The sequence below is a fragment of the Melospiza georgiana genome, chromosome 26, assembly GCF_028018845.1.
Source record: "Melospiza georgiana isolate bMelGeo1 chromosome 26, bMelGeo1.pri, whole genome shotgun sequence".
Lineage (NCBI taxonomy): Eukaryota > Metazoa > Chordata > Aves > Passeriformes > Passerellidae > Melospiza > Melospiza georgiana.
Genome location: NC_080455.1, coordinates 5,512,582 through 5,533,629, shown reverse-complemented (window position 1 = coordinate 5,533,629; position 21,048 = coordinate 5,512,582). Strand labels below are relative to the sequence as shown.

General features: G+C 53.5%; 2 protein-coding genes across 4 annotated transcripts; both read right to left on the bottom strand.

Annotated features, from left to right (window-relative positions):
• Window positions 1-1,017: 1,017 nt before the first annotated feature.
• On the bottom strand, window positions 1,018-7,715 carry SLC39A3 (solute carrier family 39 member 3). Of its 3 annotated transcripts, XM_058040816.1 has the most exons (4): window positions 7,661-7,715; window positions 6,824-6,962; window positions 5,593-5,890; window positions 1,018-3,512 (listed from the first exon to the last, which is right to left on the bottom strand). In XM_058040816.1, the coding sequence occupies exons 3-4, from the start codon at window positions 5,797-5,799 to the stop codon at window positions 2,778-2,780; spliced, it is 942 nt and encodes a 313-aa protein (XP_057896799.1). In that variant the 5' UTR covers window positions 5,800-5,890; window positions 6,824-6,962; window positions 7,661-7,715; the 3' UTR covers window positions 1,018-2,777. The 3 variants fall into 3 exon arrangements, with proteins under 3 accessions (XP_057896799.1, XP_057896800.1, XP_057896798.1); XM_058040817.1 differs by lacking the exon at window positions 7,661-7,715 and having other exon boundaries at window positions 5,593-5,929; window positions 6,824-7,486; XM_058040815.1 differs by lacking the exon at window positions 7,661-7,715 and having other exon boundaries at window positions 6,824-7,485.
• Window positions 7,716-8,637: 922 nt separating this feature from the next.
• Window positions 8,638-19,556, bottom strand: SGTA (small glutamine rich tetratricopeptide repeat co-chaperone alpha). The gene is made up of 11 exons (XM_058040820.1): window positions 19,401-19,556; window positions 18,323-18,426; window positions 18,091-18,175; window positions 17,522-17,621; window positions 16,192-16,296; window positions 15,246-15,384; window positions 13,511-13,573; window positions 13,130-13,167; window positions 12,296-12,385; window positions 10,836-10,951; window positions 8,638-9,718 (listed from the first exon to the last, which is right to left on the bottom strand). The coding sequence occupies exons 1-10, from the start codon at window positions 19,498-19,500 to the stop codon at window positions 10,837-10,839; spliced, it is 939 nt and encodes a 312-aa protein (XP_057896803.1). The 5' UTR covers window positions 19,501-19,556; the 3' UTR covers window positions 8,638-9,718; window position 10,836.
• Between the last annotated feature and the right edge of the window lie 1,492 nt (window positions 19,557-21,048).

Here is a 21,048-nt window from a genome sequence, read left to right as displayed (position 1 = left end):
GACTCATGAATGGGGACAGAGCCCCACAGGTGTGACAGGGGACATAGGGACTGGACAGACGGACACCAACGTCCCAGCCAGGCAGGGCACAGGTGGCACAGGGTGCTGAGAGCCCCCGTGGCAGCTGGGGGTGGCCTGGGCAGCCATGCTGGGCTCTGGGGACACAGAGGCCATGGTGCCACCCCAGCACAGGATCAGGAGCCTGTGCACACACCGCAGGGCCTCTGTCACACACTGGTGTCACCTGCTCAGGGCAGAGCCCCCAAACCCCAGAGGGGCCCCTGAGGGGACACACTGGGGGTCCTGGAGGGGCTGTGGGACACTCAAGCAGTGGCTGAGCCCTCCCCCAGTGACTGAGTGGGACCAGAAGTGCCCAGGGTGCCCATCCCCAGCTCTGTGTCACACCACTGGAGGTGACCGATGACTCCGGGGTCCCTGTCACAGCCGGGGTCTGCTCCTACCTCCCCCCCGCCCCACTCCGGAGTGGCAGCAATTAAAATCCGCAGCCTCTATTAATAGCAGCCAGCGGGCACCGGGCCACGGTGGCACCCACGCGCTGGCACCGCGTCCCCACGGGAACGGGGAGGGCACGGGAGGGGGCACGGGGACATCGGCCCGCCCCGCCCTGCGAGGTGACAATGCCAGGGGGTTGGTGGCAGCCTCAGCCCCCCCCCGGCGCGCTCGGAGCCGGCCGGATCCTCCTCGTTAGAGGGAATGAATGAGCTCCCCTTGATCATTTTCCTGCGGCTCCTCCTCGTTCCATTGAGCCGCAGCTCCCCGCCAGGCCTGACGCAACGGGGCGGCCGCTCACGCAGGGCTGAATCACGGCGCTGCCGAGCGGGGGGTGCTGGGGGGGTCCTGGCCCCCGCCCCCGGGCTCAGCAGGGCTCTGGGGGGCTCCTGTGTGCCCGGGGAGGGGGCTCAGCCCACGCTGGAGCTGGGCACGTGTGGATGCCGCGTGAGCCGGACGCGGAGCAGCCATGGGGGACATCAAAAAAAGCGAGTGACAGCAAGGGGAGAAGGGCAGGGAATTTATTGGGAGCAGCAGGGCCTCCTCCTCTTCCTCCTCCACCCTGTGGATGAACCCCCCCAGGGCAGCGGGATGAGGATGGGGGAGCTCAGCACCCCCTGGCACTTCACAGCCCCCCATCCCAAAGCGCAGCAGGAGGAGGGTGTGAAACGGAGGTGACAGCCCGACAGGGGACACTCAGCACCGTGTCACCTCCCCCCTAGGAGAGAGGTGAAACAGCCCCGAGGCTTCACCACGCCGAGGCAAATCACGTTCTCCTCTCATCCTGCTGCTTTGTGTCATGCCAGGCCCAAAATAACCTCCCTCCACCCCCCCCTTTCCACTCCAGGTTTTCAAAGGAAGATTAATTGACTCGGGGATGTTGCAGCAATTAAACTAACGAGCCCCAGGATCTGTCAGATGATGCTCAGCTGCCTCCATATGCTGCAGCTGGGCCACCGCGGAGGCTCCAGCGCCTCCTTCCCGCTGCCGGCACTGCGCCATCCTCACAATTCCATCCTCACAATTCCATCCTCACAATTCCATCCTCACAATTCCATCCTCACAATTCCATCCTCACAATTCCATCCTCACAATTCCAGCAGCGCTTCCAGGGCCCGGCCCGGCTGCTGCAGGAGCCAAAGCTCCAGGTAATTAAAATGCAGCCCCTGCCTGAGCCAGGCTGTGTTTCACAGCTGGGGGGGAGCACATTCCCAGCTCCAGCCTCTGATCCCAGCTCCTCGCTCCCAAAGGCAAATCCAGCAGGATCAGGAGCTTCCCAGGGGCTCCTCGTGGCTCTGAGCATCATCTCCACTCCCCCTCAAGGGAGGTGATTCCATTCCTTTGGAAACCTGGATTTGCCTTGGAGCAGCCCCTGATGGGAGCAGCTCAGCCTCCCTGATTGCAGAGCACTGAAAACACAAAGAGTTTGCCCCAAAATATCAGTGCTGGGAATTGTTACTGCCCGTTTCCTGCAAGCTGATGGATTCCAGGCTCTGGATAAGGTGAGGATCTGCTGCATCCCTGCAAGTGTCCAAGGGGTTGGACAGGGCTTGGAGCACCCTGGCACAGTGGAAGGTGTCCCTGCCCATGGCACTGGACAGGCTTTAAGGTCCTCCCCAACTCGAACCATGCTGGGATTCATCCCCTGATTTTCAGAGGTTTTCCTTAGGGAATGCTCAGCCTATAAGTACAACATTGAGAAGGAAGCAGGGTAGAGGGGCCCGGCCTCATTTCTTCCATTAATCCCTGGGAAAGCTGAGCTCCCCAAGCCCCAGGTGGAGCATTGGAAGCTCTGTGGAGGCAGCAGGGCCTGGAAGGCCAGAGCCCCACAGGGATGTTATTTTTGGCAGCTCTTACAACCAGGTTTTACTCCCAACTAAGCCAGAGAAAGCAGCTTAGTGCAGTCTGGCAATCCCTGCTCCCACCTGCTCTGCCTCCACTCCTGCTTGTTCCTCACCTCCTCGGAGCCTCCGGAGCGTGGCCGAAGGGAAGGAGGGAGGCACACACACATTCGAGGAGCTCTCGGGAGCAGAATTTACCCAGATCCTCAACGTTTGTGTCCGCTAATCCCTGCAGCCCCTCGGGCAGGGACAATCCCTCGGGATATTCCTCACTCTGAGCACACGGGAAGAGATTCTCCTCCTCCAGGTCATCACGGAAACTCCGCCCGGCTTGGGCTGTTCCAGCGGTGAAAGGGGCGGCTCCTCCCGGCGCCGTGGGAGGGGAGAGGTGAGGTTGTGCTCCCTCGGCTTCCTGAAGCTCCCGGCTCACCACGGCACGAGCACCAGCCCGGCCAGCGCGGCGTAGCCCAGCACCAAGCACAGCACCTTGAGCAGCCGGTGGCTTTTATCCTCCAGCTCCTTGGCCAGGATCTCGAAGAAGGTGACGAAGAGGAAGGTGCCGCCGGCGACGCCCTGCAGCAGCAGGGAGGCGACGCTGCCCGCGGCGCTGCGGCTGCTCTCGATGCCCATGCCCACCCCGATGCCCAGCGGGATCATCAGGCACACGGCCACCGCCAGCTTGGCCGCGTCCCTCAGCGCCAGCGACGCCTTGGCCATGCTGATGCCCAAGGCCACGGCCACCAGCGTTTCGTGCACGGCCACTCCCAGGAACAGACTGACCACTCTGCTGCCGTCCTCCTGCAGGCCCAGCGCCAAGCCCTCGAAGATGGAGTGGGTGCAGAGGGCAAAGACCAGCCCCAGCAGGCGGCGGGGCCCGCAGCGCGCCAGCTCGGGGAGGTGCAGGCCGTGCGAGTGCAGGCCGTGCTCGCCGTAGGGCGCGCGCCCGCGCGGCGACGCCATGAAGGGGCTCTCGTACTCCGAGTCGCTGCCCGCGTCCGAGCCCGCGTTGAAGGTCTCCAGGTCGATGAAGGATGGCTTCTCCTTCTGCAGGCTCAGGAAGAGCTGGTCCACGAAGACTGACAGGAAGAAGCCGACCATCATGATGGTCTCGGCCACCGGGTAGTCCGTGGTCACGTTGTTCTGTCTGAGCACCTCATCGAGCTGCAAGGGAGAAAAAGATGCACCCTTCATCCCTCTGGGGAGAACCATTCCCACAGTGAATCCATCTCTTTATCCCTCTGGAGAGAACCATTCCCACATTCCCAGAGTGAATCCACCCCTTTATCCCTCTGGAGAGAACCATTCCCACATGGACACAGTGAATCCATCCCTTTATCCTTCTGGAGAGAACCATTCCACAGATCCACAGTGAATCCATCTCTATCCTTCTGGAGAGAACCATTCCCACATGGACACAGTGAATCCATCCCCTTTATCTCTCTGAATAGACCCATTCCCACATGGACACAGTGAACCCACCCCTTTATCCCTCTGGAGAGAACCATTCCCACATGGACACAGTGAATCCATCCCTTTATCCCTCTGGAGAGAACCATTCCCACATGGACACAGTGAATCCATCCCCTTTATCTCTCTGAATAGACCCATTCCCACAAATCCACAGTGAATCCACCCCTTTATCCTTCTGGAGAGAACCATTCCCACATGGACACAGTGAATCCATCCCTTTATCCTTCTGGAGAGAACCATTCCCACATGGACACAGTGAACCCACCCCTTTATCCTTCTGGAGGGAACCATTGCCACATTCCCATCAATCCACAATAAATCCAGCCCCTTTATCCCTCTGGAGGGAACAATTCCACAGATCCACAATGAATCCACCCTTTATCCCTCCAGAGAGAACCATTCCTACAGACCCACAGATCCACAATAAATGCATCCCCTAAACCATTCCTTCATTCCCACAGATCCACAGTGAATCCATCTCTATCCCTCTGGATAGACCCATTCCCACATTCCCATTGATTCACAGTGAATCCACCCTTTGATCCTTCTGAAGGGAACCATTCCACATTCCCACAGTGAATCCACCCCTTTATTCCCCAGAAGAGACAGGGACACTCCATCAATCCATGGAGCTGCCACCTCCTTGGACAGCACCCCTGGCAGAGGACAGTGAATCTCCTGCTGTTTGATCTCACACCCCACAGCCTCCTCTGCATCCCAAAAACCTCCACTTCCTCCGTGGACAGAGGCAGGAGGTGGGCACAGCTCCCCTTGGTGAGGGCCTGGGCACAGCAGAGCTGCTCCAGGGGGCACAGCCCCCAAAATCCACTCACACCAGAGCCCCTGCAGGCTCAGACTGAGACAGAATCACAGAATTTCTAGGTTGGAAGAGACCTTTAAGATCATCGAGTCCAAGCCATGTTCTAACACCTCAACTAGATCATGGCACCAAGTGCCACATCCAGTCTTTTTTTAAACACATCAAGGGATGGTGACTCCACCACCTCCCTGGGTAGATGATTCCAGTATTTAACCACTCTTTCTGTGAAAAACTTCCTCCTTAATTCCAGCCTGTATCTCCCTTGGCTCAGCTTGACACTGGAGGTGGGCACAGCTCCCCTTGGTGAGCCCCTGGGCACAGCAGAGCTGCTCCAGCAGGCAGAGCCCCCCTAAATCCATTTGCCCTGTGCCCCTGCAGGCTCAGATTAAGGCAGGAGGTGGGCACAGCTCCCCTCAGTGAGCCCCTGGGCACAGCAGAGCTGCTCCAGGGGGCACAGCCCCCACAGCTGGGTCCCTGCAGGCTCAGACTGAGACACAAGGTGGGCAGAGCTGCCCTTGGTGAGCCCCTGGGCACAGCAGAGCTGCTCCAGAGGGCACAGGCCCCCAGCTCCAGTCCCACCTGAGTCCCTGCAGGCTCAGACTGAGACACGAGATGGGCACAGCTCCCCTTGGTGAGCCCCTGGGCACAGCAGAGCTGCTCCAGAGGGCACAGGCCCCCAGCTCCAGTCCCACCTGAGTCCCTGCAGGCTCAGACTGAGACACGAGATGGGCACAGCTCCCCTTGGTGAGCCCCTGGGCACAGCAGAGCTGCTCCAGGGGGCACAGCAGGGCCCCCTCAACCCACTCCCACTCGGATCCCTCCCTGCAGGCTCAGATGAAGGCAGGAGTGGGCACAGCTCCCCTCAGTGAGCCCCTGGGCACAGCCCCCTTGCTCCTCTCCCAGCTGGGTCCCTGCAGGCTCAGACTTCGGCAGGACACCCCCAGGACCCACCTTGCCCCTGACGGCGGGCAGCAGCGCGTTGAAGCACGTGGCCAGGAAGACGCCGCCCCCGAAGGAGCTGCAGAGCGCCAGCAGGCGGCGGGAGCGCTGAGCCTTCTCGTGGTCGGCCTCCATGAGCCGCACGGGCAGCAGCGCCCCGGCCAGCACCAGCACGCAGATGCCCAGCAGGCACAGCACCTTGGCCACCACGATCCTCATCCTGCCCCGGAGCCGGGCCCTGAGGGGACGCTCTGGGTGTGCTCAGAGCGGGGACATCGGCCTGGGTGGGCCTCGGGGAGAGAGAGGCTGCCTGGGGATCGGGAGAACACAGGGAATGTTCCTGTAGGAGCTGTAGGAAGAGGCAGGGCAAAGTTCAAACTGGATTCAAAAGGAGTTTGAAAGCGCTGGGATTGTGGTCACCTCAAACCTGGAGGTCTTTGAGGCCAGGCTGGACTCCAAGCCCTGTCCTTGGACACTTCCACTGGGAAATTCCTGACAGGGCCTCCCCACTCTCCCAGGGAGGAATTTCTTCCCAAAATCCCATCCCTCCCTTTCCCAACATCCCATCCTTCCCCTTCCCAAACTCTCATCTATCCCCTCCACAACATCCCACTCATCCTCTCCCGAAAATCCCATCTATCCCCTCCCCAAAATCCCATCTATCCCCTCCCCAAAATCCCATCCATCCCCTTCCCAAAATCCCATCTATCCCCTTCCCAACATCCCATCCTTCCCCTTCCCAAACTCTCATCTATCCCCTCCACAACATCCCACTCATCCTCTCCCCAAAATCCCATCTATCCCCTCCCCAAAATCCCATCCATCCTCTCCCCAAAATCCCATCTATCCCCTTCCCAAACCCCCACCCATCCCAGCCCCTGGCAGTGGGGAGGAGCCATTCCCCGTGTGCTGCCACCCCAATTCTTTGTCTCTAAGGGACAAAGAGAGGAATTCAGAGCCCATCAGGTGACATTGACTCACTGCAGGTGTGGCCAAGCCCAAAATCTGGGTCCAGGCACAGCCACGCCTGTGCCAGGGCAGAGGGAAGGGATAAAATCCTCATTTTCCAGAGCTCACACCTCTGGAACACACCTGGCTCCCCACAGAAACCCTTTCACCTCAGTTTTTTTCCCTTTTCCCCCCATATTTAACCCAAACCTGCCCCCACATCCAGCATCCCCGAATGGGGCTGGAGCAGCCCTGAGGGACAGGAAGCCCCAGGAATATCTGGGGAACTCCTCACCTGCTCCTCCTGCACACCTGGGCTGTGCCCCCAGCCCCAGAACTGCTGCACCAAGGGACCAGCTCAGCTCCTGCTCGGGTCACTGGCTTAAAATGAAGCATCCAAGCGATGAAAAATATTCTATAAAGCAGGCAGGGCTCTGTGGGAGGAGAAACAAAAGGGTTCCTCATTTGTGAGCCTCTAAATCCCAATGTTTCTGTTTAAAACCGGCCCTTCCAAGCCCTTTGAGACTGTCCTACCACTTTTAGAAAGGGGGTGATGGGGAAGGGGCTCCTCCCAGCCCACCCTGAGCCCACCTAAAGGGAGCAGAGATGAGGGGAGGGGTGTCAGGCGGGTGATGAGCAGCTCACATGGGCAGAGCTCAGCTGGGAAGACCCTCAGAGGGGGTTGGGGTCTGCTCTGAGCCCTCCAAGGTGGGGAGGGGGCTCAGCCCCAGCCCCTCACAGGCAAATGGAGCCCCTCAGGATGGGGAGGGGGCTCAGCCCCAGCCCCTCACAGGAGCCCCTGAGGATGGGGAAGGGGCCCAGCCCCTCACAGGAGCCCCTCAGGATGCGGAAGGGGCCCAGCCCCTCATGAGGAGGGGACCCCAGTTCCCCCCACAGGAGCTTGGGCCCCCCCTCGACCCCTCACACCCAGAGCGGGCCCAGCCCCGGCCCTTCACACCAAGGCCGGGCTCCAGCCCCTCACACCGCCCGGCCCCGCTCTCCCGCCCCTTCCCCCGCGGCCGCGGCTCCCCCAGCCCCGCTGCGACCCCGGGGTCCCCGGCGCGGCCCCGCCATCCCCTCACGACCCCCTCGGCCCCGTTACCCCGGTAACCGCCCGCCCCCCCCCACTCACGGCCGGCCCCGCTCGCTCCCGGCCCGGCCGCCCCGCATCGCCCGCCCACGGCGCCCTCCCATTGGCTGAGGTGGGAAAGCTGATTTGTGATTGGCCGCTAGAGCTGTCAATCAACGCGCCTACAGCACGCCGCGGGAGAAGCGGCGATTGCGGTCCGCGGGAAACGCGTCCCTTAGCGTTGGGTTCCGGGATTTCCGGAAAACCGGGAAAAACGGGAATGGGAAAACCGGGAATCAGGAAAAAAACGGGAACCGGGAACGGGAAAACAATCTCTGGAACAGCGTCCGCCACGCCCACAACCCCTGCTCCTACTGTTCTGTGATTAAACCGCACCAATGGCAGCTGTGGGGTGCTGCAGGGAGACCTGAGGCCTACCTGAAAATTCCATAAAATTCCACAAAAATCCATCAATTTCTTTTTTTTTTTCTTTTTGGTGCTGTCAGCTCAGGAATTTTTGGGGAACTCCAGGTAGTTCAGCCTGGAGTTCAGGGGCAGCTCCAAGAAGGGCAGCAGGAATTCCCTGGAAAATCTCACCTGGAATTCAGGGCTGGAAAATCCCAATTTAGAGAGGAAGAAAATTACAAAAAAAAAAAAAAAAAAACCAAAAACAAACCAGATCAGGAAAGAGCCAGGAGGGTGAGGGAAAGGAAACAGCACAAAATGAGCTGAAAACAGCAGGAAAGCAGTGCCATGGTTTTCATATTTTTGGATAATTCCAGAATATTTTCATTTCCAGCATGAAATTCCTTTGGCAGGGCTACAAAAAAAGCAGGTGGAGAGAAATTAAAAGCAATTTAGGGAAGGAGAAGTGGAGGGAAAAATAAAAGTTTTCTTATTTTTGTGCTGTAGGAATGTGCAGGAGAATTCCCGCTGGGAAGGACAAAAAAACAATTGAGGAAAATGAGAATAAAATGTGCCCCCAAACAGACCCTGAGCCCACAGAAAGTTCTGGAAAATCACCTGAGCACACAGGGATAACAACCAAAGTGTCCAAATGGTTTTTATTCCTCACGAGTGACACGAACCACATGAATTCCACGGAGCCTTGACCAAAAAAAATCACTTTTTTCCATGATTTTTTCCGTCTCCCCAACGTTCCAGAGGGGCTCCTCCTTCCCCAGGAGCCAAAAAAATTGGATTTAAATCCATTTTGGATTTTTAAAAAATTCCCTCTGGTTTCCCCCAGCTGGGATTTGAGGTGGCTCCAGGAGCTTCTCCCTGCCCAAATCCTGGATTTTGGATCCAAAGGGGGATTTTGGATTCATTCCACCCCCAGCCCAGCCAGGCTGATCACTGACATGCAATTAAAAAAAAAATCAAAATAATTCAGAAAAAACTCCTTTAAACACACTAAAAACACCTTCACTCCCTCCCTGCTCACATTCCAAGGGAGAAATCCCCATTTTTTGCCAGAGTTGCTGAACACTCAAATGAGATTTTTCCAGGATTTTTTGGGACTGGGAAAAAACCCCAAAAATGCCTGGGGGAGGTTCAGTCCTGACTCCCCTGTGGATCCTGGGGAGGGGGAAGCAGCAAAATTCCCAAAAAATCCCAGATTTGGAGCAAAATCTTCATTTCCAGAGATGGAGAATCCCAGGAATTCCAGAGTGGGGATGAGCAGGGACTCAAACACTTCTTGGAAGTGGCTCCCGAGGGGAAAATTGGGGCAAAAAAAAAAGAGAATTATTCACTTGGAAATGCTCCGAAAAATAAAATTAAAAAAAAAATTGGGAATAAGACCCCCCCCCAGGCAGCAAATCCTGCAGGGATTTGGGAATTTCCCAACAGAATTCTGAGTTCAGCTCTGCTGGGGCTGCCAGGAAAAAAAACCCAAAAAATAAACCTGAAAAAGAGGAAAAAAGGGGAAAAAAAGGGGAAAAAAGGGAGGGAAATGGGAATTCTCAGGGACATGCAGGGCAGGGGAAGATTTGGGAATTTTTGTGGATTTTATCCGTTGGAGTTTTGGGTTTTTTCCCCCTCTTGGACACTTCCAAGTCAAGAATTGGCAACACGGAGGTGGCTCCCAGCTGGAAAAGCAAATTCTGGAATTTCCAGGGGCTGTGGAGAGAGGGAAAACAGGGAATTCACCTGGGGAAAAGGGAATTTCATCAGTTGAATATAAATCATTTATTTCTATTTATTTTATTTTAATTTAACTTATTTATTTTGATCAATATTTAATAGTATTGATCCTGCCCCACCTCACTCCTGACTGATTCAAACTGGAATTACCAATTCCTGGATTCAAACAATCAATAATCAATCAGTAATCAATGGCACTGATCCTGCCCCACCTCACTGTGTGAGTTATCAATTTCTGTACTGAATCAATCAATAATCAACAATAATCAATCAATCAATAACCAGTCAATAGTCAATGCCTCATCTCCCTCCTGAGTGACTCAAATTGACATTATCAATTTCTCTATTGAATAAATCAATAATCAATCAATAACCAATGGCCCTGTCCCACCTGACTCCTGAATTATCAATTCCTGTATTCAATCAATCAATCAATCAAATCAATCAATCAATCAATCACCAATGCCCCACCTCACTCCTGAGTTATCGATTCCTGTACTCAATCAATCAATCAATCAATGATTGCTCCTGCCCCACCTCACTGCTGACTGACTAAAACTGGATTTATCAATTCCTGTATTGAACCAATAAATTAATAATCAATCAATCAATCAATCAATCAATCAATCATCAATCAATAATCTATCAATAACCAATGGCCCTGCTCCTGCCCCACCTCACTCCTGAGTTATCAATTCCTGTACTGAATCAATCAATCAATGATTGCTCCTGCCCCACCTCACTGCTGACTGATTAGAACTGGATTTATCAATTCCTGTATTGAACCAATCAATTAATAAAAAATAAATAAATAAATAAATAAATAAATAAATAAATAAATAAATCATCAATCAATAATCTATCAATAACCAATGGCCCTGCTCCTGCCCCACCTCACTCCTGAGTTATCAATTCCTGTATTGAATCAATCAATCAATGATTGCTCCTGCCTCACCTCACTGCTGACTGATTAGAACTGGATTTATCAATTCCTGTATTGAACCAATCAATTAATAATCAATCAATCAATCAATCAATCAATCAATCAATCAATAATCAATAATCAATCAATCAATCACTAATCAATCCCCACCTCACTCCTGCTGCTCCTCGTTGCTGGCGCTCGGGGTCCGGCTGCGGATTTGGCTGCGCAGCTGCTCAATGAGCTCAGGGTTCTGCTGCTGCATCTGCTGGGCAAACTGCTGGCCCCTGGGGACAGGGACATCAGGGACATCAGGGACACGCAGGGGACACGCACAGGGGACAGCAGGGACACGCACAGGGACAGCAGGGACATGCACAGGGACAGCAGGGACACATAGGGGACAGCAGGGACATGCACAGGGACACACATAGGGGACAGCAGGGACACGCAGGGGACAGCAGGGACACACACAGGGACAGCAGGGACACATAGGGGACAGCAGGGACACACACAGGGACACACAGGGACAGTAGGGACACGCATAGGGACACACAGGGGACATCAGGGACACACACAGGGACAGCAGGGACACACAGAGGGACAGCAGGGACACGCACAGGGACACGCACAGGGGACAGCAGGGACACACACAGGGACACACACAGGGACACACAGGGACATCAGGGACACGCACAGGGGACAGCAGGGACACATAGGGGACAGCAGGGACACGCAGGGGACAGCAGGGACACGCACAGGGACAGCAGGGACACACAGGGACATCAGGGACACGCAGGGGACAGCAGGGACACACACAGGGACACACACAGGGACAGCAGGGACACACACAGGGGACAGCAGGGACACACAGGGACATCAGGGACATGCACAGGGACAGCAGGGACACACAGGGGACATCAGGGACACGCACAGGGGACAGCAGGGACACGCACAGGGACACACAGGGGACATCAGGGACACGCACAGGGACAGCAGCGACACACAGGGACACACAGGGACACACAGGGATAGCAGGGACACACGGGGCACAGCAGGGACAGTGGGGACATTGGGGACACCAGGACACAGGCAACACCCTGGGACATTCCCAGCCCTGGATCCAGGATTGTCCCCCTGGATTGTCCCCAGTCATGTCCCCAACTGCTCCCAATCCTGCTCCCAGTCCTGTCCCCAGCTGTCCCACAGACCTGTCCCCCAACCCTGTCCCCAGCTGTATCCAATCCTATCCCCCAGCTGTCCCCAGCCCTGTCCCCAGTCCCAGTCCAGTTCTGCCCCCAAGTTGTCCCCAGCCCTTTCCTCCAGCTGTCCCTCCACCCTGTCCCCAGCTCTATCCCCAGCCCTGTTCCTGCGTGTCCCCAGCTGTCCCCAATCCTGTCCCCAGCCCTGTCCCCCAATCCTGTCCCCACCCTTGTCCCCCAATCCTGTCCCCATCCTTGTCCCCCAGTCCAATCCTGTCCCCCAGCCATCCCCAGCTGTCCCAGTCTGTCTCCAGTCCTGTCCCCTGCTGTCCTAGGTGTCCCCAATCCTATTCCCCAGTCCTGTCCCCATCTCTGTCCCCAGTCCCAGCCCAGCCTTGTCCCCAGCTGTCCCCAGGTGTCCCCACTCACGCCTGGATCAGGCTGGCCAGGTCGTTGGTGGAGGGGCTGCTCCCGGTCGCTCCCATGGCGTTGTGGCCTCCCGAGATCATCCCCGACATTCTGGGGAGGGAAAAAAGGGCTCAAAACTGGGGAAAAATCCCAAAAAATCACCTGGGGACTGCTGGGAGCAACTTCCCATCCTGGGGATCTCAGAATTCCCTGCAGCAGTTTTTGGTTGGCTGGAAATAACTAATGAAGCTGAACAATGAATAAAATTATTAAAATAATGTCGATATTCCCAGATTTATGGAATTCCAGCCCTGCTCTGCCTCCCTGGATTCCCTCCAGGGCTGGATCCAGGTGGGAATTCCCAATGGCACCACGAACAGGGAGAAGCCAAAGGGAGCTGAGTGGTGTCATCCCAAAATCCAAGGATTTGGGGGCCCCAGAGGGTCTCTCCCTCCTGCCACACTCTGCAGGGATGCTCAGGAATGGATTCAGGAACTTATCCCTTTTCTTCATATATTGGGAACTGCTCCTCTCAACCATCCAGGGATGGGAATATTCCCATTTCAACCAAGCTGGGAAATTCCTGAAATCCCATAAAACTGCAGCAGAAGCAATTCCAGGGCCATGATCCATCCCACCCCACCTCCCTTGGGAATAATTTTATTCCAATCCCTCTCCCAACATCTCCCAGAGCACCCAAACCCCCCAAGCTCATGGAACTGGTTCTGAGCCTCCCTCCACATTGCTGGCCCAAATTCCCTCCTGCTCCCACTGGGAAAGGCCAAACCCAGAATTCCAAGAGGGAATAAACCCAGAATTCCAAGAGGGAATAAATAAAAGTGGGATCCAACTCACAGCTGTTGTACTTGGGGGTTGTTCATGAGGTTTGAGGCCTGTGGGGAATAAAAACAACACCCGGGTGAGGCAGCAGGGACGGGGTGGGATCAACCCCAAAGGGAAGGTGGGAACGTTTGGGAATTCAGGAAAAGGGGGGAAATGGCAAAAAGGAGAGAGAAGGCGAAGCCCAGAGCAGAGCAGGCCCTGCCACAGGCTGGGAAAAGCCTGAGGAGAAATTCCCAGCTCCGTCTGAGCTGAAGGGAGCAGCAGCAGCTTCCACACAGCCCCAGGGAGTGGGGAAAGCTTCCAGAGGGGCTCCATCCCAAGGAATTCCATGTGAGGAGACACCAGAGCCCCCAGGAAGGCTCCATCGCAGGGAACCCCAGGATCTGCAATCACCATGCTCATGAAGCCGGGGTTGTTCAGCAATCCGGCCAAGTCAAAGCCTCCGGGGCCGCTGGTCTGGAAGAGAGAAACCAGAGCTGCTGTCACTGCTCACTCCCCATTCCCATTGCTCATTCCCATTGCTCATTCCCATCCCACATTCCCCATTCCCACTGCTCATCCCTCATTCCCCATTCCTCATTCCCATCCCACATTCCCCATTCCCATTGCTCATTCCCCATTCCTATTCTGAAACCCCATTCCCCATTCCTCATTCCCCATTTCCCAAACACCATTCCTCATTCCCCATCCCTGTTCCCAATTCCCCATTCCTCATTCCCATTCCCTATTCCTCATTCCCATTCCCCATTCCTCATTCCCATCCTTCATTCCCCATTCCCACTGCTCATCCCTCATTCCCATTCCAAAATCCCATTCCTCATTCCCCATTTCTATTTCCAAACCCCATTCCTCATTCCCCATCCGTGTTCCCAATTCCCCACCCTCCATTTCTCATTCCCATCCCTCATTCTCCATTCCCATTCCTCATTCCCCATTCCCACTCCAAAACCCCATTCCTCATTCCCAAAATCCCAATTCCCCATTCCCATCTCTCATTTCCCATTCCCACTGCTCACTCCCCATTCCCCATTCCCAAACCCCATTCCCCATTCCCAAACCCAATTCCTCATTCCCATTCTCCATTCCCAATTCTCCACCCCTCATTCCCCATTCCCTACTCCTCACTTCCCATTCCCTATTCCTCATTTCCCATCCTCATTCCCAAACCCCATTCCCAATTCCTAATTCCTCATTTCCCATTCTCCATCCCCATTCCCAATTCCCAATTCCTCATTTCTCATTCTCCATTCCCCATTCCCAAACCCCATTCCTCATTCTCATCCCCCATTCCCAAATCCCATTCCCCATTCCCAGAGCTGCCAGAGCCAGTGAATCCCAGCAGGAAAGGGTTGGGATGAAGGAATCCATTCCCAGCCCCTCTCACTGTCCCAGCCTGGCCTTGGGCACTCCCGAGGATGGAGCAGCCCCAGCTGCTCTGGGAATTCCATCCCATTCCCTCCCCACCCTCCCGGCCAGGAATTCCTTCCCAAAAATCCCACTCAGATCTCCCTTTTCCCATTTTAACCCCATTCCCTGTGTCCTATCCCTCCATCCCTTGTCCCAAATCCCTCTCCAGCTCTCCTGGAGCCCCTTGAACCCCTGGAAGTGACTCATTGGAGCTTCTCCAACCTTTCCTTGGGACACTCCAAACTTTTCTGGGAATTCCATCCAAGGATTCTTTCCCATTCTCCCACCCAACCCTTCCCAACACTCCCCTTTCTCCTGTCTCTCCAAGCTGTTGGAAAAACCCTTCCCCATTTTTTTTGGAGGATCCCAAATCCAACATTTAAACCCTGACAGGGAGAAGAGGCTCTGTCCAAACCCTCTGGAAAACCCCAGAGATTCCTGCTCACCCCCTCAGCTCTGCCCTGGAAAAAAACCTTGGAAAATTAAAATCCCCCTCAAAATGATCCATAAAGGACATTCCAGCCCATTCCTGCCAAACCCCCAGGTTTCTTTTGGGGAAAAAAGTTTTCTTTGTGTGCAAAAAAAACCACCTTTGGTGCTATGGGGAAAACAACAAAAAAAAAAAAAGCTGAATTTTGGAGAGATTTGATCACAAAAGTGGAAATTGCTGTTGCAAAACCCTGCTCCTGCTCTTTTAACCTCAATAAATCCCACAACTTACTGGACTGGGAGTCTCCTTCATTTTCTGTTCAGCTATTTTGAGGTTGGATTTGTACGTTTCGTTGTCCGGATCCAACTCCAGAGCTTTTTTGTAGTAAACAACGGCTTCTGTATGTTTGTTTAAGCTGGACAGGGCCAAGCTGGGAAAAAAAAAGAAAATTCAAAGTCATAGAAAGGTTTTTTGTCACCTTTTTTAATCCAATTGTTGTCCCCACCAACTTTCTTAGAATTGAAAAATGTGATTTTTTTTCTGCACCCTAAAAAGCTGAAACTGCAGAATTTTTTCATGGTGGAACAAACTGATAAAATCCCTGTTCTGGGGTTTGCAGGGATTGAAAATTCCAGCAGGAATGGTGGAAAGAAAATAAAAATCAAAGTCATAGAGTCATAGAGTTTGGTTTTGGGTTTTTTTTTTTTTTGGCACTTTTTAAATCCAGTTGTCCCCACCAACTTTCTTAGAATAGAGAAATAAGAAAGTTTCAGGAAATCAAAATTCCAGCAGAAAAGAAAATAAAAATCAAAGTCACAGAGGAATTTTTTGGTCACTTGTTTTATCTCACTGTTGTCCCACCAACCTCCTAAAAAATTGAAAAATGTGAAATTTTTCTCCACCCTAAAAATCCGAAACTGCAGAATTTTTTCATGGTGGAACAAACTGATAAAATCCTTGTTCTGGGGTTTGCAGGGCTGCAGAATTCCCAAGGAAAGGTGGAAAGAAAATGAAAATCCAAGTCACAGAGGATTTTTTTTTTGGGCACTCTTTAAATCCAGTTGTCTCCGCCAAGTTTCTTAGAATTGAAAAATGTGAATTTTTCTCCACCCTATAAAACCGAAACAGCAAGAACTTTTCATGGTGGAACAAATGGATAAAATCCCTGTTGTGGGGTGTGCAGGGCTGCAGAATTCCCAAGGAAAGGTGGGAATTTGCCCAGGAGGAGGCTGCTCACCCCATCCTGCCGTAGGCTTTGCTGTAGCTGGGGTCGATGCCGATGGCTCGCTCGCAGTCCCGCACAGCTCCCGCGTAATTCCCCAGCTTGCTGTAGGCAGCAGCTCTGGAAAAACGGGAAAAATCCACAATCTCCTGCATTGCCAAGCAAATTGGATTCTGGTTGTTAGCTGGATGGCAGCTGGCTCCTGTTCAGTGAGCAGTTTTCCTTATCTCTTCCACAATTGGGGAGAAATCTGCTGATAACAGCTATTGAACGTCACTGCCTGGCTGATAAGAACTACAGCATGCCATTGGGAGATGTGAGCCCAGAGGGAGGAGCCAAGCATTCCCGCCTGGATATAATCCTGAGATTTCAAACATTCCTACCTGGATAGAATCTGAGATTTCAAACATTCCCACCTGGATATAATCCTGAGATTTCAAACATTCCTACCTCGATATAATCTGAGATTTCAAACATTCCTACCCGGATACAATCTCAGCTTTCAAACACTCCTACCCGGATAGAATCTGAGATTTCAAACATTCCTACCTAGATATAATCCGGAGATTTCAAACATTCCTACCTGGATAGAATCTAGAGATTTCAAATATTCCCACCTGGATACAATCTGAGATTTCAAACATTCCTACCCGGATACAATCTCAGCTTTCAAACACTCCTACCCGGATAGAGTCTGAGATTTCAAACATTCCTACCTGGATATAATCTGAGATTTCAAACATTCCTACCTGAATATAATCCTGAGATTTCAAACGTTCCTACAATCTGAGATTTCAAACATTCCTACCTGGATATAATCTGGAGATTTCAAACATTCCTACCTGGATAGAACCTAGAGATTTCAAACATTCCTACCCAGATATATCTGAGATTTCAGGCATTCCTACAATCTGAGATTTCAAATATTCCTGTCTGTATACAATCTGAGATTTCAAACATTCCTACCTGGATATAATCAAATTAAAGTTCAAAATCTGTTTCATCCAAGAATTGCAGAGAAACACAAAAACCTCCCTCCTTCCACGGCTGATTCTGCACACACAACTCCCTTAACTCTCCATGAGGAGCCTCCAGCTCCTCATTCCACCCTGAATTCCCAGCAAATCCCACTGTGCATGGAAGCAGATCCCATTCCATGGCATCTCTCATCTGATAAAGGTCTGATGAAGGTAATTTGCACACCCACATCCCACACAGAGATCCCAGGAGGCACCAAAACACGGCACGATCCCACAGTGAACAAGAAACTGCTCAAAAAACTCCACAGAATTGTTCCAAAAATGGGATTTTTGGGCATTCTGGAGCAGGGGGAGCTGCCCAGTACCTGTTGCAGAAATAAACGGCGTTGGCTGGGTTTAACTCGATGGCTTTTCCATAAAAAGACACGGCAGCCTCGAAGTTTTCTGCCTTCATTTGGTCATTTCCTGAAAGGAGGGCGGGAAAAGATGGGAAAAAACTGGGATAAACCAAAGCAAAGGGCTGGATCCATGGAAATAGCACAGGGGAGAGGTTTGTCAGAGTGGGGCAGGGCCAGCAGTGGGGCAGTGCTGGAAATTCTCCCATTCCTGATCCTGATTCCCAAAAACCACCCCAGGTGCTGCACCCACACCTATCCCATTTTTCCCAGGAAAAAGCCATGCACAGAGAAGGAAGGATGGATGCTCTGCCCCACAACCCACAGGATTTTTGGGATAAAAATCCCACAGATGCAACAGCAAAACCTCCCCACATTCCTACAGCCCAAGCAGAGCAAGAGGCAGGAATAGAAAACAAAATAGAAAACAAAATAGAAAACATTCCCTTTTTTCCTCCAATTCCAGGTGCCAGGGGATTGAGATGCCCTCCCAATTAGCACCAAACCCTCGTTATCCAGCAGCTCCAGGTGTTTGGTACCTTCAGTCTTGAGTCTTTCAGCTTCAGCCACGTCATCTTCTGAGGGGGTGACGGGCTCCGAGTTCGTCCTGGAGTGTTCCAGCTCCTTCCAAGGAGAGGCACAAGCTGAGCTGAGCATTCCCACAATTCCCACCATTTTTTTACCCTCCCACACTCTCTGAGGGGAGCAGCAGCCTCCTGGAAAATCCAGAAGAATTCAGGGAAAAGGGAACATCCCAAGGCTCTCACTCACCTTCCCTGCCACGGCTTCAAATATTTCGGGGAGGGTCTGGGACACAGCCAGGCTTTGGTCTTCCATGGAGACCCCAAATGCTGTTTCCAGGCACTGGATGGCCACTGGATAAGGAGAGGTTTTTTTAATTAATTAATTATTAATTAATAAATATTCATCCCTCTCCCTAATCTCTCAAAAAAAAAAACAACCCAGGAAAAAAAAACCCCCAATATTTCCCCCACGCCAGATGGATTTTTGGTTCTGTATTTTCAAATTTTGCCAAAATTCAGAGCTGGGCAAAGCTTCCCTCTGGATCTCCTCGATGGAGCCAGTCCTAATTCCCATCCTCTGAGGGATTCCTGGGGTTGGAAGTGAATCAGGCTGGGGCTGCTGCAGCATTCCCACAGCTGGGGAATGTGGGAATGGCTCAGAATTCCGAAGAAAAATCCTTCCCCATCATTCCAGACCCAAACATTCCCCTCACTCTGGGAGCCCTGAGCCATCTCCTCCCTCCACAGGCTTGGGAAGCTGCTCCCAGGGACAAGCAGAGCCTCCCAGAACCTTCCTGCCACATTTTTCATCCCAAAATATCCCACTCCCAGCAATGTCCCCCCACCCCACAGCCACGCTCCTTTCACCGCGACAAACCCACAAACCCAGGGCTAAACCTTAATCTCCTTAAGGAGACCTTTTAAGATCCCTGCCCTTTGAAAAGGCCTAGAAAAATCCTTGAGGAATGATATTTTGGGGAGAAAAAGACAAGAAACAACCCCAGGAACACAAAAATTTTCCCTGGAGTCAGGGAATTCCCATTTCCCACCCCACAGAGCGCTCCCAGCTTGGCCTGGATGAACCCTCTGAGTCTCCAAGAAGGGATCAGGGAGGATTCTGAGCCCAGGTACATCCAGCTAAGCTGCTCTCGGCAGAGATCAGAAGCCACACAAGCCACCAGCATCCCTGGATAAATCCCAAAAGGAAAAAAAATCAACCCCAAAATTCCAGCGAGGTTCAGCACCGGCAGCAGCCCAGCCAGAAAACACGGAAAAAACGGCGAAATTCTCCCAAATTTTGGCCTGACAGAGGCAGATCCACACACCTTCCAAACTCTCCTGAGCATCTGGGGACATGCTCCCGTTCTGGAGCTGGGTGTGCAGGAACTGGATGATGGAGAAGGCCAGACGCTTCTGGTCTGCCATGCTGGGCTCCACCGCTCCTGGCTTCCCAAAAAATCCTGCAGAAACACAAACCAGGCCTTGAGAGAGAAAAGGGAAAAGGATTTTACTGCTGCTGCCCTCCTGGCTTCCCAAAAAATCCTGCAGAGACACAAACCAGGCAGTGAAACACAAAAGGGAAAAGGATTTTGCTGCCGCTGCCGCCCCTCAGGGAGGTGTTGAGGAGGTCAGAATGGATTTGGAGTTGCTAAAAACTCCAGAACATTCTTTATTTTTTTTTTAGGAATTCTCCAGGTTTGGATTCGCCCTCTGCTTGGCACAACCGTGCCAAGGGAAGCACCCAGAGGTGTTGAAATCCCTGGAACTCACCAGGAAAAACTCCCAATTTTCTTGCTCCTTAAACCAAGGGCCAAGAGCAGGAGGAATTTAGGAGGAATTTGGTGGCCCCAAAGCAGAGCCAGGACCAGGAGGAATTTACGAGGAATTTGGTGGCCTCAAACCAGAACCAGGAAGAATTTGGCAGCCTCAAACCACAGCCAAGAACAGGAGGAATTTAGAGGGATTTTGGTGGTCCCAAAGCAGAGCCAAGTGCAGGAGGAATTTGGGAGGAATTTGGCAGCTCCAAACCAGAACCAGGAGGAATTTGATAGCTCCAAAGCAGAGCCAAGAGCAGAAGGAATTTGGTGGCCCCAAACCAGAGCCAAGAGCAGGAGGAATTCGGGAGGAATTTGGTGGCCCCAAACCAGAGCCAAGAAGGAATTTGGTGGCCCCAAACCAGAACCAGGAGGAATTTGGCAGCCCCAAACCACAGCCAAGAACGGGAGGAATTCAGGAGGAATTTGGTGGCCCCAAACCAGAGTCAGGAGCAGGAGGAATTTAGGAAGAATTTGGTTGCCAAACCAGAGCCAGCAGCAGGAAGAATTTAGGAGGAGTTTAGTGGCCCTAAAGGAAAACCAAGGAGGATTTTGGTGGCCACAAAGCAGAGCCCAGGAGGAGCTTGGCAGCCCCTGGCAGCCCGGGCAGTGCCAGCCCATCCTGGCAGGGCACGGGCAGGGAAATCCCAAAGCACCGAGAGCCCAACCAGCAGCACCCGGGGCTGGGAATTCCCAGAGCGAACACTTTAAGTGGGTTTGTAGCACAGCCAGGCTCAGTTAACGGAGACCCGAGCTCCGTTTAACTCGAGCCCACCGGAGCTGAGCCGGTCCCGTCCGCCCGGAGCAGCACCGGGCCCGCCTGGCTCCCGTTCCCCGGCAGCCCCCGGACCCACCGGGCGGAGAGGGGAGGGGGCCGCTCCCCGGTGTCCCCAAAGCCCCGCGAGCACCGCCCGGACCCTGCCCCGGTGGAAACAACCGGGGATCCCCGGTTACCGGTGCGCTCACCGGGACCGGGACTGGCGATTCCCGAGCCTGGCACCGGCAGCACCGGAGACACACAACTCCCAACGGAGGGCACAACCCGCTCCCGGTACGTCCCGTCCCGTCCGGTCCGGTCCCGCCCCCCAGGCCCCGGTGCACCCGGTACCCCCCGGTGCCGCTGCCCCCAGGCGGAACAGAACGGCGGGCAGCACGGCCC